This window comes from Chelonoidis abingdonii, chromosome 1, assembly GCF_003597395.2.
Source record: "Chelonoidis abingdonii isolate Lonesome George chromosome 1, CheloAbing_2.0, whole genome shotgun sequence".
In the NCBI taxonomy this organism is placed as follows: domain Eukaryota; kingdom Metazoa; phylum Chordata; order Testudines; family Testudinidae; genus Chelonoidis; species Chelonoidis abingdonii.
In genome coordinates this window covers 257,023,167-257,038,692 of record NC_133769.1, presented here as the reverse complement: position 1 = coordinate 257,038,692, position 15,526 = coordinate 257,023,167, and the positions used below count along the sequence as shown (strand labels likewise).

The following is a 15,526-nucleotide window of genomic DNA, read 5'->3' as shown; positions in this document are numbered from 1 at the left end:
CAAAGTCCATGCTTGATTTTTCACACTGCAAGAAGTTTTCTTGCTTAAATCTAAATTCACAAAACTTAAGTCTTTGAGACTAAGCTTTCTATTGAATACTTATCTGTAACATGGAGAATGCACCGGACAACTCTTAAGTTTCACAACATCTGACAAATGTTAGCAGAACATGTCCTAGAGTGTATACAAGAACAATTTCAGGTATTTGAATTTGCTGGTAATCTGATTTGATCCAAACATTTAATCAGAAGTTTATAAAACAATCTCTGCTTTATTTTTCAAAAATAAACAGATTTTATTGTTCAAAAAAAATCATGCTGTATCTATAGATATAAAAAGCTCAATCCCACACAAGATGCTGAGTGCCCGTGACTCCCATTGATTTCAATAGGAGTTGGAGGATGCTCAGCACCTTGTGCAGGAACAATCTGATACAAAGTACTAGCAAGTATATATTTTATTAAATAGTTGAAAGTTGGTCTATTCCTTACCCTGTTGTACCACAAAAAAGGCAAACCCTTGGTTACAGAAACACTCGACTAGTTATTATTAATCTGCTGCTTTTTTTTTATTCTACAGCACTTTACAGAAAAAGATGTCTTCCAGAGAGATACCTGCATGAGCAAAATCCTTGACAAAGCGAATCAGACCAAGAACATTTTATTCCACAGGGGTTTCAGTCAAACACATACAAAAAGAAATGTTAAGCGCAAACAGTTGTGTTTAAGCTCTAAAGCTAAGTGCCTTTCTCTACAATCTATTTCCATCAAAACCATTGTGCTTTATGGAAGACAACTGAATCGCTTCATTTGTCATACCCAATAACAGAATAAACTGGATGTGATGTGAATATTGATCACAATATAAATTGTGACCTTTCTTTAGAGCTCAACAGCTCTTGAATACTAAGAATGATAAATGAAGACTGTAGCTTAGAATTTCAACTGTCAGCATTTGTCAGATATGAAATAATCTAGGCAACCACATAAAATAAAGAACCTTTGAAAATTATAGCTTCTAACAAAACAATGCCTTATAACCCTCCTTTCTCCCAAAAATGCACAAATATTTCTTCACTTTCCTTTGAGAAATATGTATTACTATAGCACTATTGATGAATGTAGAATGGTTTTCTATTGTTACCAATGGGACAGTTTACACATTTTCCCCATCATTTACAGAACCTAATATCAGAAGTCACACAGAACACATAGTCTATTCGACAAATCCAATCTAATACATGTAACTGAAATAAAAACTACTGAAATTAAAGTCTGGTTTTGTTTACAGCAACTGTTGCATGTTTTAGAAGAAATCAAAACTATAAGTTTATCCTAGGAATAGTAAGCTTTACGTTAGAGAGTGATTCAAACACATTCTACATGAAATTTCATTGGAAAAAACAACTGCAGATTTTAAAATGATTTTACCACAGTAACATCCCAACCTGAAAAAGTGAACTTACAATCTTGCATAAAAGTCACAAAATTCTTTGTATACTTTTATGTCACTGTGCCTACGTTGTAATTTTGACACTGCTTTCTCGCCTTCATTTCCATTGGTATTATGGACATCATGAATACCCCTGTGTGGAACTTCTTCATTCTCTGGAATCATATAGGAGTGAGCTCTGCTTTGGAATTCCATATTTTCCATAATTGGAAATTCAATTAATTTAATCCTTATTTAAAAAAAAAATCAACTGCTATTGTGCAAAGAAGCTGCAGACAATACAGTTGAGAGTCACAATATGCAGGACTTCCCCTTGTTCCCACCAAAGTGATTTACTTCCACAGTTTCACATCAGTTAGCTAGGCTTGCCAAGCCCTCTGCTAGAGTTTCAAGTTAAAAGTTCACCAGCAGAGGAGTTAGAATGACATGCTGTGATTTGCTAAGATGCATTGGAACACATTCCATTACAAGGTTGTAATACAAACTTAGACAGTACATACAGTCTTCACTATCTATTGCTGATAATAAGAATTCCATTCAGACACAGAAGAGCTATTTTATGATAAGCATATATGACTCAACATATTCACTGTCAAACTTGTTAATAGTTACTATTTACTGGGGGAAATGGTTCCAATAATACTGTATCATGAACACACCAAGAAAAGTATTCTATATCATTAGATACAGATTGCTTTAAAGTTCCATTAGCCTAGATTGTATGTATCTTCTCAGTCAAATGTGCTGAGTTTATTGATAAACATTTTTCTTTCTGCCAGCATTGCAAAGAAGATATAGCTACAAGTGGATAAGTTATTTTCTGTTTTGTCTCATACATCATTAGCTTAAGTTCTAGTTGCTGATGTATAATCTTGATTTTAAGTTACCAGGTTGTGTTTACAGCACTGCACTGACAGACAAATCCCATATAGATCTGAAAGCTGAATGAATGTAATATGGCTATTAGGGAAGGGGGGGCAGCACATTATAAGAATGTCAACTGTCTTGTCATCACAATGATGATGACTTCTGAAGCTGACTATATACCATTTCACAGAATCATAGAATATCAGGATTGGAAGGGACCTCAAGAGGTCATCTAGTCCAACCCCCTGGCTTTTCCTCTCTCTGCTCCTCAAATTGTCCCAGGAAAGTCTGTTCATATGGGTTTTATTATACAGTAATTATTTTAATGCAACATTCAATTTGATATGAGTCCCTGCACTCCAACTGCAGATTTCTTAGTAGGAGAAGTTGTTCTATCGCAGGAGATTAAGTACCTTTATTCCTTCTGGAAGGAAAAAAAGTCTGGATTTGTGGGCAATAGTTATACTTCTTTGTCACGTTTTAGTCAGCAATGATAGGCCCAGCCTCTGACAGCTTAGGACTTCAAACCAAAATGGATTTTTGAAAATTCTTTCAAGTAACTGACACCTCAGTTCAACTCAGTTTTAGTAGTAACTGATTACAAAAATGAATAGTAAACCATATGTATTTTGCCTTTTCTGGAAGAGAGTTTCGGTATCCAGAGAATTTGATTGTTAGAGGGAAGTCTGAGAAAGTGAGGAAAGAGAATAGGGGGAAGGAAGTGCGAACAAATATACAGTTTAGGAACAGCATGCAACACAAGGGTCTTACAAAAAAACCCTGACAAAAAAATCAAGGGAATTCCATTCAGATCTTTCATTTTTAATACATGCCAGTGTCTTTGAAAAGAAAAAGAAGACTCCATTCCAAAGAACCTGTTTGCATTACAATTTTAAAACAAATTTGAAAGTGTTTTCTGGCATGGTTGGCTCTAAACACGATTTGAATCCACACACACGATGTGATTAAAAAGTCTGTCACTCTTGGCAGAGGCCTAGGCTAGCACATGGTACCCAGCTCAGCAGGTCACGCTATTTTGCAGCTTTGCATAGAACACTCTCTTAGCACATGGTTAAGTAGCATGAGAGGTTCAGATGCACAAACATAGCTGTGATATCAGAAAAGATGCTGTGTGGACACAAACTGAATCATGTCACTTGTACATGGTTAAGCTGACTGTGCATCTAACCAATCACAAAAATCACACTTAATGTAGTGTGGACAGGGCTATTGTCCCACCACCTTAAACTTTGTTTACTGATATTTGACAAGCAAACATTTTTTTCCTCCCTTTTTTCACTGTAATTTTGAAGTAGAATATGTGGCATGTGTATGAGAGGAGATAAAATTTGTAATTGTTTCTTTGGAGCTGGTGTGATATAAAAGGATACTTAAAAAACATGTTTTAGAGTTATGGTACCCTGGTTCAACTAACAGTGCTGCTATCACAGTAATAGTCATGTGTTCAGTATCCCTCCTACCCTCATACTGGTGCTCAGTGCTAGTATCGCAGGCTGCGTCCATACTAGAATACGATGCACCTGCTGACAGCAATGCTGTCTGTCACAGTGAACGTTCTAGCACAGACAGGGCTGAGGCTGCAGCACTATGTCCTAATGCCCCTGGTCAGAGGATAGGTTCAGAACATGGTGCTGAAACAATTGGAAGCCCTGATGACATAGCACTTTTACTGCTCCTGCGGAATCTCCATCATTGGAGATTTTTAACAGCAGGTTAGACAAACACCTGTCTGGGATGGTCTAGAGAATACTAGTCCTGCCATGAGTGCTGTAGACTGGACAAAATGACCTCTCGAGGTCCCTTCCAAGCCTATGATTCTATGATTCTACTGCTGCACCAGTGACGAACAACAGGCAGTGGGTAGGTATAGTAGTGGAGATGTAACCACTGTGATGTTCCTTGTCCTCTTCCATATTAGCTCTATTGGAAATGCAGGATCAAAATGAATACAGTACTATAGTAATATCGCAACAGCAGTTTACATGGAGAGGTGATCTGGTTCTCATTTGGGGCACTTTTCTTAGTTTAAGGTTTATATTTTAGATTGGAGGAGTTAAACAGTACAAATGCAACTGCCTTTAAAATAATTTTCCCCTAAAACCTTAAAAAAAGAAAACCTGTTTGAATTTGAAACCCCCTCTCTACATGTAAAGTGCTGCTGCACTCTACCCTAGTATCACTATTCTTTTATTAATCTTCTCCCATATACCTGTGAGCGTTCGTCTCAAGGTGGAATTGATTTTCCAGTGACACTTTCGTTGACCCAAAAAAGGTCCATGTAAACTCAAAAATAGATACAAATGTCCAATGTTTGTGCTGGTAGTCAGCTAGTATAGCACCTTCTGTTTAAATGATTTAAATGTTGCTCCAATTCAGAGAAATTTATTTAGGAGTTTTGATAGCTGTATTAATTACTATTTTGTAAAAACACAAGATACTTTTTTGTATTCTAGATGCTTTTACAGTTCCTGTCCTCATCATTCAATGACAGAGTGCTGTTTTGGCATTTAAAAACTGAGTGTTGATGGTTGTCAAAGCTCTAGCCCCAGAGCTGCAGTCTAATCACGTCAATTCATCCAGCCGCTGCAGGATGAACTAAGGAGCTCAAGAGGAGAACTAAGACAACATGTCAAAAATCCTAATGAAACTATAAAGTTACCACACACGTTTGATGGCCAATTTTTTAGTCTTAACGTCTCAGTAAGTCATTATTTTTAAAGCAGCAAAAAAAAAAGAAAAATTACAGGCTGTTGTGGTGCCAGAACAGTTTATGAACTAGTTTTTGTGTTTTAAAAGCCCTCAAATTATCTTAAACGGGCAAAACCTCTTGGGCCAGATTCTTTTCTTCCATATACCAGTGTCACTCCATTTCAATGCAACTCCCCTATACATCTATGCTCTCATTTCCCTGCTTCCCCTTCTGATGCCTAAGCTTTTCCCAATATTTTTACCTTACTGTTTCCTGCATCCCTTTCCCCAGTCTTAGATTTGTGACTTCTAATTTGCTCCACCCAGCACCCAAAACAACCTCCCTCTCCTCTTCCACCCAAGCCTCCTCTTCTTGCAAGTCCTTCTTCAAAAATACCACTTCCTTAAGGGGTGGGGGCACGAATATCAGCTCTTTACCCATTCTCTTCAGTTGTCCTCTGTATTCTTATTTGTCTTTTCTTGTTTAGATAGCTAGCAATGCCAAGCATCCTCTAGGTTGCTCTCAGGAAGCTGCCATAAATTGAGGACCCCAAGGGCTCCTCTAATTTATGCTCTGGCCCTTTTCAGCTCCTGCAGCAGTTGAGAATCCCAAGAGAGCAAAGGCGGCTTTCTCACCTTTTGTGCTCAGAGTCTCAACCTGCCTCTTCTTATCTGTGGTGTAAAACACTGTGCAAACTTCTGATGCCACAGAAATGTTTTGTAATAATAATGAAAGTGCACCCTGAGCTGCATATCAAAAGTTTTCATGGCACGTTAGCCATGTGGTTCCTGTTCTCCTCATTAGGAGTGGTACCAGCTACAAAAAGTTGTGTTTATCTCAAGATCTGAGTCCACAAAGGCTGTTTTAATCTTGTTGGCTGGTTTTAGAGCCAGATTCCTTAAAGTGACATGACTACGAATGTTAAATAAATAAAAGGAGCCTGATTCTGAACTTCTACCAGTTTACACTGCTATGCAGGGCCAGCGCTACCATTTAGGCGACCTAGGCAATGGCATAGGGAGCCAGAATTTTTGGGGGGCAGCATTTTGCTGGGGGGCGGCACGCGGCTCCAGGGGACCTACCGCAGTCGTGCCGGCGGACGGTGCGCTGCTGTGGTGGCTCCGGTGGAGCTGCCACAGTCGTGCCGGCGGACGGTGTGCTGCTGTGGCGGCTCCGGTGGAGCTGCCACAGTCGTGCCGGCGGATGGTGCGCTGGTCTAAAGGTTCCAGCGGACCTACCGCAGTCATGCCGGCGGCAGGTCCACTGGAGCCTTTAGATCAGCGGACCGCCCGCCGGCAGGACTGCGGCAGCTCCACTGGAGCTGCGGGGGGCGGCGAAACGGCCATCCGCCTAGGGCGTCAGAAACCCTAGCGTCGCTCCTGCTGCTATGACTCAGAAGTGACACTGGTTACAATGGAGAGACACTGATATAAGTAAAAATCTTACTTGGGAATTTGGCCCCAAAAGATTTTGACCATTTACAAGGATTTTTGTGATTTTAAAACACAAACGCTAGGCAAGGGATTAATCCACAACAGATGAGGCACCTCCATTCAATATGGCACGAGACAGGACTCCAATCGAGGAATTCTAATATTAACCTTCTGAAAAATCAGATTCATAATGAGGACACAGATACAACCCCAACTGTAATGTCACAAAAGGTGGATGATACCATATAAGTTGTTTTAATTAACAGAAGCTGTAACGATTGCTACTAAGTCAATTCTACAGTGCATGAAGAAGTATTTAAAACTGTCTTTTGTTTAGTGAGTATTAAAACCAGGCTGAATATTTTGGGTATCTATCTTAGACCAAAGGGGGGGACTTTTATAGAGAAAGTTCAGCAGGACTTGCTGCTGGTAGAACATTTTACTTCATTCCACAAATAGATGTGCAGAACAGTCAAAGCTCCAAACTAGGTGCTTGGCAATAACAGCTGCCATTGGTGACTTAATTGCACTACAGTGAAATGTTGCTGTCTGCCTCATCTGAAAGACTGCTGTGTCACTGCTGACCTCCTGAAAGCAAAGGAGCTACATTCCCTGTACAAGGTCAAGTTATTGCAGAGCAGGATAAAAACTCACAGCACAATCCTCCCCCTCCATAACCACGACACACAAAAGGATGATTTAATTTTAAATAAATTAATCAGCAGCCTTTGTGCAATGGAACACACACAAATATACAGCCAGTAGTTAGAAAAAAGTCATTCAATTTCCACTTGCTATTAAATACACATGGCTTTTCAGGACCCTGCATAAAATCCTACATTGACTTTTTTTAAAGTGCTGAATTGGATTCTCCTCATCATCATTAAACTTAAAATTTAATATTGTCTTAAGTGACCAAAATATTAGTTTTTTAATTGTTGGCCAAGTGTTCCCTAAATCAAATGGTTCTTACAAATTAATTTGAAGGAGTAATTTTTCTTTTTCTAGTGTTTTAATTGTAAATTATGGATGGGATTTTCAAAAGTCCTCAACACTGGCCTAACTCTGCTCCCATTTAAGATGATGAGAAAATTTCCACAGACTTCAACATGATCAGAATTAGGTCAAAGTTGAGTGTTTCCGAAAACTATAGAAAACTATAGTGATTTTTTTCACAGAGAATTATCTACAGGGTAGATGACAGACAGCCTTTAAACATAATTTGGTATAAACTTATGCCAGTGTAAACAAATGTGCTTGGTATCTGCTACTACAGAGAATTCATTTTCCATTTCTTTACTGGAAAGTGAATATTACAGGAATTTGATAAGAGGCATCTTTCCACAAGGATCTTTATAGATCATAATAATCAGTTAAAGTAATCTTAAACTAGAATTTGTGGGAGAGAAGAGATATTTCAACAACACTTTTTTATAAGATGTTTCAGAAAGTGTTGTATTTTCTTTTGCTGATGAAAAAAGTTTTCTAGCGAATCCCTGCTTTGTGTGAAATATATAGAACATGGGTAATTTTTCTCTTTACACCCTTCTTTAAGTTATCTTCGATTACATTCCTTTTCCTCCCACCATTGCCCCCCATCCAGCTATTCCTGAATACCTTTATGCCAGCACTCCAATAATATACCACAACGTATCAGAAGTACTTTAACACCTTTGGAGTGAGACATTGCATGAAATAGCTTATCCATAAAAATAGGCACCCTACACTAAAGGTATGTCTACACTACGGGATTATTCCAATTTTACAAAAACCGTTTTTTAAAAACAAATTGTATAAAGTCGAGTGCACGCAGCCACACTAAGCACATTAATTCGGTGGTGTGCGTCCACATACCGAGGCTAGTGTCGATTTCTGGAGCGTTGCACTGTGGGTAGCTATCCCATAGTTCCCACAGTCTCCTCCACCCATTGGAATTCTGGATTGAGACCCCAGTGCCTGATGGGGCAAAAAACATTGTCGTGGGTGGTTCTGGGTACAGCCTCACCCCACCCTCCGTGCAAGTAGCAGACAACCGTTTCACGCCTTTTTTCTTGGGTAAACTGTGCAGACGCCATAGCACAGCAAGCATGGAGCCTGCTCAGCTCAAGACAGCAATCACGGAAGTTGTAAACATCTCGCTTGCGCATTCTCATGCAGTCTATGCTGAACCAGGACCTGCAAAACCAGGTGAGGAGGCAGCGGCTATGGCAGTGCGGCGATGAGACTGATGACAACATGGACACAGAATTCTCTCAAATCGTGGGCCCCTGCGCTTTGGAAATCATGCTGGTAATGGGGCAGGTTCTAGCCATTGAATGCAGATTTTGGGCCCGGGAAACAAGCACAGACTGGTGGGACCGCATAGTGTTGCAGGTGTGGGACGATTCCCAGTGGCTGTGAAACTTCTGCATGTGTAAGGGCACTTTCATGGAACTTTGTGACTTGCTTTCCCCTGCCCTGAAATGCCAGAATACCAAGATGAGAGCAGCCCTCACAGTTGAGAAGCGAGTGGCAATAGCCCTCTGGAAGCTTGCAACGCCAGACAGCTACCAGTCAGTCGGGAATCAATTTGGAGTGGGCAAATCTACTGTGGGGGCTGCTGTGATGCAAGTAGCCAAAGCAATCATTAAGCTGCTGCTACGAAAGGTTGTGACTCTGGGAAACGTGCAGGTCATAGTGGATGGTTTTGCTGCAATGGGATTCCCTAACTGTGGTGGGGCGATAGATGGAACCATATCCCTATCTTGGCACTGGGCACCAGGGCACCCAGTACATAAACCAAAGGGGTACTTTTCCATGGTGCTGCAAGCACTGGTGGATCACAAGGGACGTTTCACCAACATCCACGTGGGATGGCCAGGAAGGGTTCATGACGCTCACGTCTTCAGAAACACTACTCTGTTTAAACGGCTGCAGCAAGGGAATTACTTCCCAGACCAGAAAATAACAGTTGGGGATGTTGAAATGCCTGTAGTTATCCTGGGGGACCCAGCCTACCCCTGATGCCATGGCTCATGAAGCCATACACAGGCAGCCTGGACAGTAGTCAGGAGTTGTTCAACTACAGGCTGAGCAAGTGCAGAATGGTGGTAGAATGTGCATTTGGCCGTTTAAAGGCGCGCTGGCGCACATTACTGACTCGCTCAGACCTCAGCCAAACCAATGTCCCCTTTGTTATTGCTGCTTGCTGTGTGCTCCACAATCTCTGGAGAGTAAGGGGGAGACCTTTATGGCGGGGTGGGAGGCTGAGGCAAATCACCTGGCCACTGATTACGCACAGTCAGACACCAGGGCAATTAGAAGAGCACACCAGGAAGCAGTGCGCATCAGAGAAGCTTTGAAAACCAGTTTCATCACGGGCCAGGGAATGGTGTGACTGTTGTGTTTGTTTCTCCTTGATAAACCCCCTGCCCCCTCCTTGATTGACTCATTCCCTGTAAGCCACCCACCCTTCCCCTTCAATTATCGCTTGCTTCCTAAGGAAATAAAGTCACTCTCATTTAAAAATCATGTATTCTTTATTAATTAATTATAAAAAGAAGGAGAGAACTGACAAGGTAGCGCGGGTGGGGTTTGCGAGGAGGATAGGAGGGAAGGAAAAGGCCACTAAAAAAATTTCAGAATAATGATAGCCTTTTGGTTGGGCTGTCCACTGGGGTGGAATGGGCGGGTGCATGGAGCCTCCCCCCACGTGTTCTTAGTCGTCTGGTGGGTGAGAAGGCTAAGGAACATGGTGCAGAGGGAGGGCGGTTATACAGGGGCTGCAGCAGCACTCTGTGATCCTGCTGCTGTTCCTGAAGCTCCACCAAACACCGGAGCATGTCAGTTTGATCACACAGCAGCCCCAGAGTTGCATCCTGCCACCGCAGATCTTCCTGCCGCCACCTCTGATCTTCCTGCCGCCACCTCTCATCTCGAGCGTCTCTCCTGTCCTCATGTTGGTCCCTCTTGTCCTCACGGTCACTGGCATCTTTCCTGTACTTTGATATCACGTCCTTCCACTCATTCAGATGAGCTCTTTCATTGCGGGTCACTTCAATGATTTCCGAGAACATTTCGTCTCATGTCTTTTTTTTCCACTGCCTTATCTGAGATAGTCTTTGGGACAGAGGAGGGAGACTTGAAAAATTTGCAGCTGCAGGAGGGGGGGAAAAAGGGAGAGAAGTATTTAGAAAGATACATTTTACAGAACAATGGTTATACTCTTTCACGATGAACAACATTATTCACCTTATGTAGCACACGTGATCTCACTACAAGGTCACATTTTGCATCTTAATATTGAGTGCCTGCGGCTTTGGTGTTAGAGATCACAGACGCAGGTCCGGGTATCAGAATTCGGCTTGCATGCGGCCATGGTAAGCCATTGTCTTTCGGCTTCTGCAGCCTTCATATACCCAGTGTCCTCCTTTCCCAAATAGCAAGCAAAGCCCGTTGAGTGCTGCTTCTTTCCTATTAACGTGCAGCACCAGAACCACCCCCAATCATTTCTCTGGGATGATCGCTTTACCCCTCCCCCCATCGCGTGGCTGGTATCATGGAAGGTCGCTGCTAGCCACCCTTCCCTCCACTGTGTGGCTGGTAGCAGGGAAGATCCCAGCTAGGCAAACGTGAACAAGTTCAGCGCAATCACCCCCCGCCTCCCCTTGCTTGGCTAAATGCAGGGAAGGATTTCTTTTAAGCCACAGGCAAACAGCCCAACCATCTCTGTCCCCTTAATTAAATTCCCGTATTTCAACCAGGTTACCATGAACGATATCACTCTCCTGAGGATAACACAGCAAGATAAAGAACGGATGTTGCTTTGTTGCTTGAATGCCAGCAAACACCGGGACCATACGCAGCTAGGCTTTGTCATGCAATGATACCAGATTACTTGCTACATGCATGGCATGGTAAAGTGTCCTACCATGGAGGACGGAATAAGGCTGCCCTGCCCAGAAACCTTCTGCAAAGCTTTTGGAAGTACCTCCAGGAGAGCTTCATGGAGATGTCCCTGGAGGATTTCCTGCTCCATCCCCAGACATGTTAACAGACTTTTCCAGTAACTGTACTGGCCGCGAATGCATCCCAAGTCCTCAGGGCAAATTAATCATTAAAAAACGCTTGCTTTTAAACCATGTTTTATATTTACAAAGGTACACTCACCAGAGGTCCCTTCCATGGCTTCATTGTCTGGGATAGTGGCTTGGGAGGGCTGGGAGGGAGGGTACTTCTGTCAGGCTGAGAAAAAGCTCCTGGCTGTTGGGGAGAATGGAGTGCCGTGTGCTCTCTGTAAGCTCGTCCTCCTCCTCATCTTCCCCATCCGCAGAATCCTCAGGGAAGGCTAAGATTACCCCCACCTCAGAATCCATGGACAGGGATGGGGTAGTGGTGGCGGACCCCCCTAGAATTGCATGCAGCTCAGGGTAGAAGCGGCATGTTTGCGGCCCTGCCCCAGACCTTCTGTTTGCTTCTTTGGTTTTCTGGTAGGCTTGTCTGAGCTCCATAACTTTCACACGGCACTGTACTGAGTCCCTGGAGTGGCCTCTCTCCATCATGGTCTTAGAAATTTTTTCAAATGTTTTTTCATTTCGTCTTTTGGAACAGAGTTCTGTTAGCATGGAATCCTCTCCTCATATAGCAATCAGATCCAGTACCTCCCATGCGGTCCATGCTGGAGCTCTTTTTCGATTCTCAGCTGCATAGTTACCTGTGCTGATGAGCTCTGCTTGGTCACCTGTGCTGATCAGCTCTCCACGCTGGGCAAACAGGAAATGAAATTCAAAAGTTCACGGGGCTTTTCCTGTCTACCTGGCCAGTGCATCCAACTCCAGATTGCTGTCCAGAGCGGTCACAATGGTGCACTGTGGGATAGCTCCTGGAGGCCAATACTATTGAATTGTGGCCACACTAACCCTATTCTGAAATGGCAATACCGATTTCAGTGCTACTCCCCTCGTCAGGGAGGAGTACAGATATCGATATTAAGATATGTGTAGACATAGCCATAGAGCTCCCTGCATCTAATTAGCAGACTCAGCAGCTTCAGCCAGGCCTGTTATATGTTTACACAGCAAACAAAAACTCACGGCTGGCCGCCCATGCCAGCCAACTCAGGCTCATGGGGCTTAGGCTGTGGGCTGTTTCACAGCTGTGTAGACATCCAGGCGTAGGCTGGAGGTGCCCAAGCTCCCACTTCAGTGGGTCCTAGAGCCTGGACTCCAGCCCGAGCCCCACAAACCCAAGTTTGCTGACATGGACCAGCGGTGGGTGTATAGTTGCATGTAGATATACCCTAATTGTCTATAGATTAAAGAACTGGTTGACGTCAGCCATTTAAACTTTCCAGCCCAATTCCTCCCATCTCAGCTCTGCCCATCCTCCCAAGAAGAGCTCTATACTCAAAAGCTCGAATGCCTGTCCTCTCCCTCACCAACAGAAGTTGGTCCAATAAAAGATATTACTACCTTGTCTCTCAAATATCCTGGAATTGACATGGCTACAACTACATTGCACACATCCTCCCAGGAGTTTAACATGTTGACATCATGAATGACTTATCTCCCAGACAGAAAAAAAAAAAAAGTAAGAATTGGAGGGCATGAGGGAAGACAGGCACACACAGAGACTCTGGCATGGGTGGGGGGAGCATGAGAGCCTCGAATGAGAAGAGTGGAGAAGTCGGGGGGCATGCAGGCCCTGACATGATGGAAGGGGTGGGAGGATTGCAGTGAGTCCCTGAAACAGAGGGGGGTGGGAGTGTGCCACACAGGGAGGTTGTGCAGGGAATGGAAAGATGCAAAGACCCCCTCATGTGTGCAATGAGCTCCGCCTGCAGAAGCTACAAAGCATTGGACCCCACCAGTAAATTCTATTTTGATCATCATTTCTTGTAACTATAAACACAAATCTGCAATATTGATCTTTATATTTTCTATGAAACTTCATGCCCTAGTGAACTTTGGTAATGCTGGGTTACAGTACTTCCCTTTGAAAATAGAAGTTTCCTTTCCCAATACCAGGTATTTAATAAATATAATCTATCATTACATATTGTCACAGATGCTGTTCCAAACAATAAGCATGTAAATTTAAAGGAGAAATTATATTAAATGTTAGTCCTGCATTAGGCATCTTCTTACAGTAGCTACAATTGATGTTTTTATAAGCTGAATGCCATGACCTGAACAGCTATAATTAACATCTTGACTAAACTGAACACCCGGCCTTTCATGAAAGCCTTCTTGTATGTCCATGTAGTTCCTTATATGGTTGGGACAACTGTCAACACCAGACATTCTGGCTCTAAACTACATTCTTATTATAGCAATGACTCCACTGGAGACTCCACACTGAAGGACTGACCTTCAGCTGCAGTGATGGAGGAGAGTGTTTATTTCTTTACTGAGTCACACGTCAGTCTTATATAGATCTCTTCTTAAGTAAACAAAGATATTAGCATTGATAGGAGAATCTACTTAATTTCACCTTTCACCTTACTGTAAGCTTTTCTTTTCTAAAATATGCTATAACTTATGTTAGTGACTTTAGAAGTCTGTTAAGTTTTTAGCTGTTTGAATTAAACAAGATGTGTTGGGGAGAGAAGGAAGATGAGCTTGATGAAGAAAGCAGATCTATTGACACAACACTGTTTTTTCCTCCCATAAAGATTAAGTTACATCCGTTAATCACTTTGGTTTTAAGTATTGCATTTTATTTCTCAAATATTCATCACTGCATTATTAAGTTCCAACATCAAAAAGGAGAGCATGGAAAATAGATAAACAACCCGTATTTAGCTTCCCCCTTAAATATTCTGGTTAACACATACTAACAGCCAGTAACAGAGTAAGTATTCATTGTAATTGTACTTGGACCATGCGACAAATGTGAATAAATATACTAGCAAAAAGAGCTAGCACAAAATGTCTGCTTTCAGAGATTTTAAGATCCAAACAGACCATTATGATCATCTAGTCTGATCTCTTCCATAACACAGGCCAAAACCCCTCACTTTATACTGTGTATTTAGGGCTTACTCTTTCAGAAACAAGTATGTGAATTTCAGTACCACCAACTGTAAAATAAAAGATGCCAAACACTTTCGAAACCCAGGGCTAAGGGTTTGTGGTTGGTTTTTTTAAGACTTTTCTAAAGTGACAGGCACCAGGGTACTTCCCCATTGTCTAATGTTAAATGAGTAGAGTATGAATGAACAATTGAAATACATACTCGAGAACAATAGGGACAGATTGGGTGAGGAAAGATGAGGAAGGAAAGATGAAGAAAGTGGTTACAATTTGAGAGTTAGTTTAAATAAAGAATTCAGTTTAATCCTAATGACCGCTTTGCATACTTCAGTCAAAATTCATCACAACTAACATGGCAATTTACTTAGCTGTCCCAAGGCGACAATGCTAGCATTTGCTATTTAAAAAAGCAAACTTAGTTCAGCATAATGTGCACACACTTCCTTGTGAACTGAATGTATTCTGTTAGAGGTTAGTACAGAGCCCACTAAAACATTGATTTTGTTACTGGTTTACTAATCAATGTCTTCAAAAGGAGAAAAGTACATAAACATTTCTCATTGAAAAGGCCTAAATAAAGTAAAATCAACAGCAGGAAAATACAAACACTGTTTACTAGAACAAAAGCAAACAGACCACCTCAGGTAATCTGATTCTTATCTACAGCATGGATGATAACAGTTTTCAATAGCTGCTTAGGCCAGGGAACATGGAGTAACCAGATTTACTAAACAAACTTTCTGCCAAGGACATTATCAATCATTAAGAGTGTGACATGCACAGGTTTAATATACAGAAATACAAAAGTACATTTCACACTTTCTTCACCTTCATTCATTCTTTTTTTGGTACAAAAGCCTTTTGAATCTTTTATAAAAGCATAGTTGGAAAAAAACTGGGGGAGGGACAATTGTAGCAGGGTTGGATATAGATGGAAAAAGTTGAACAGTTTAACAATCTGGAGATTTAAGGTATAGCAAGGGGCATGCAACAAAGCTCTAGGGAATGCACATTAAAAAAAATAATTAAAAGTGGTTTATTTTAGAAACAAA

The 15,526-nt window shown here is 41.8% G+C and overlaps 1 protein-coding gene and 1 long non-coding RNA gene across 7 annotated transcripts in view; both read right to left on the bottom strand.

Moving 5' to 3' along the window:
- LIMS1 (LIM zinc finger domain containing 1) overlaps positions 1-15,526 on the bottom strand; it is a 163,901-nt gene that overhangs the window by 63,992 nt on the left and 84,383 nt on the right. For 3 of the 6 annotated variants that reach the window (XM_032771917.2, XM_032771915.1, XM_032771916.1), the window contains exon 1: positions 1,466-1,764. The exons of the other annotated variants lie outside the window; for them this stretch is intronic. In XM_032771917.2, the coding sequence (XP_032627808.1) occupies positions 1,466-1,656 (191 nt within the window). In that variant the 5' untranslated portion in view covers positions 1,657-1,764. Of the gene's footprint in view, positions 1-1,465; positions 1,765-15,526 lie in introns of those variants that run through there. 6 annotated transcript variants of the gene reach the window in all.
- Positions 9,962-12,418, bottom strand: LOC142046014 (uncharacterized). Its single transcript, XR_012654939.1, has 2 exons — positions 11,611-12,418; positions 9,962-10,597 (listed from the first exon to the last, which is right to left on the bottom strand). It is a non-coding gene; the product is annotated as an uncharacterized LOC142046014 (long non-coding RNA).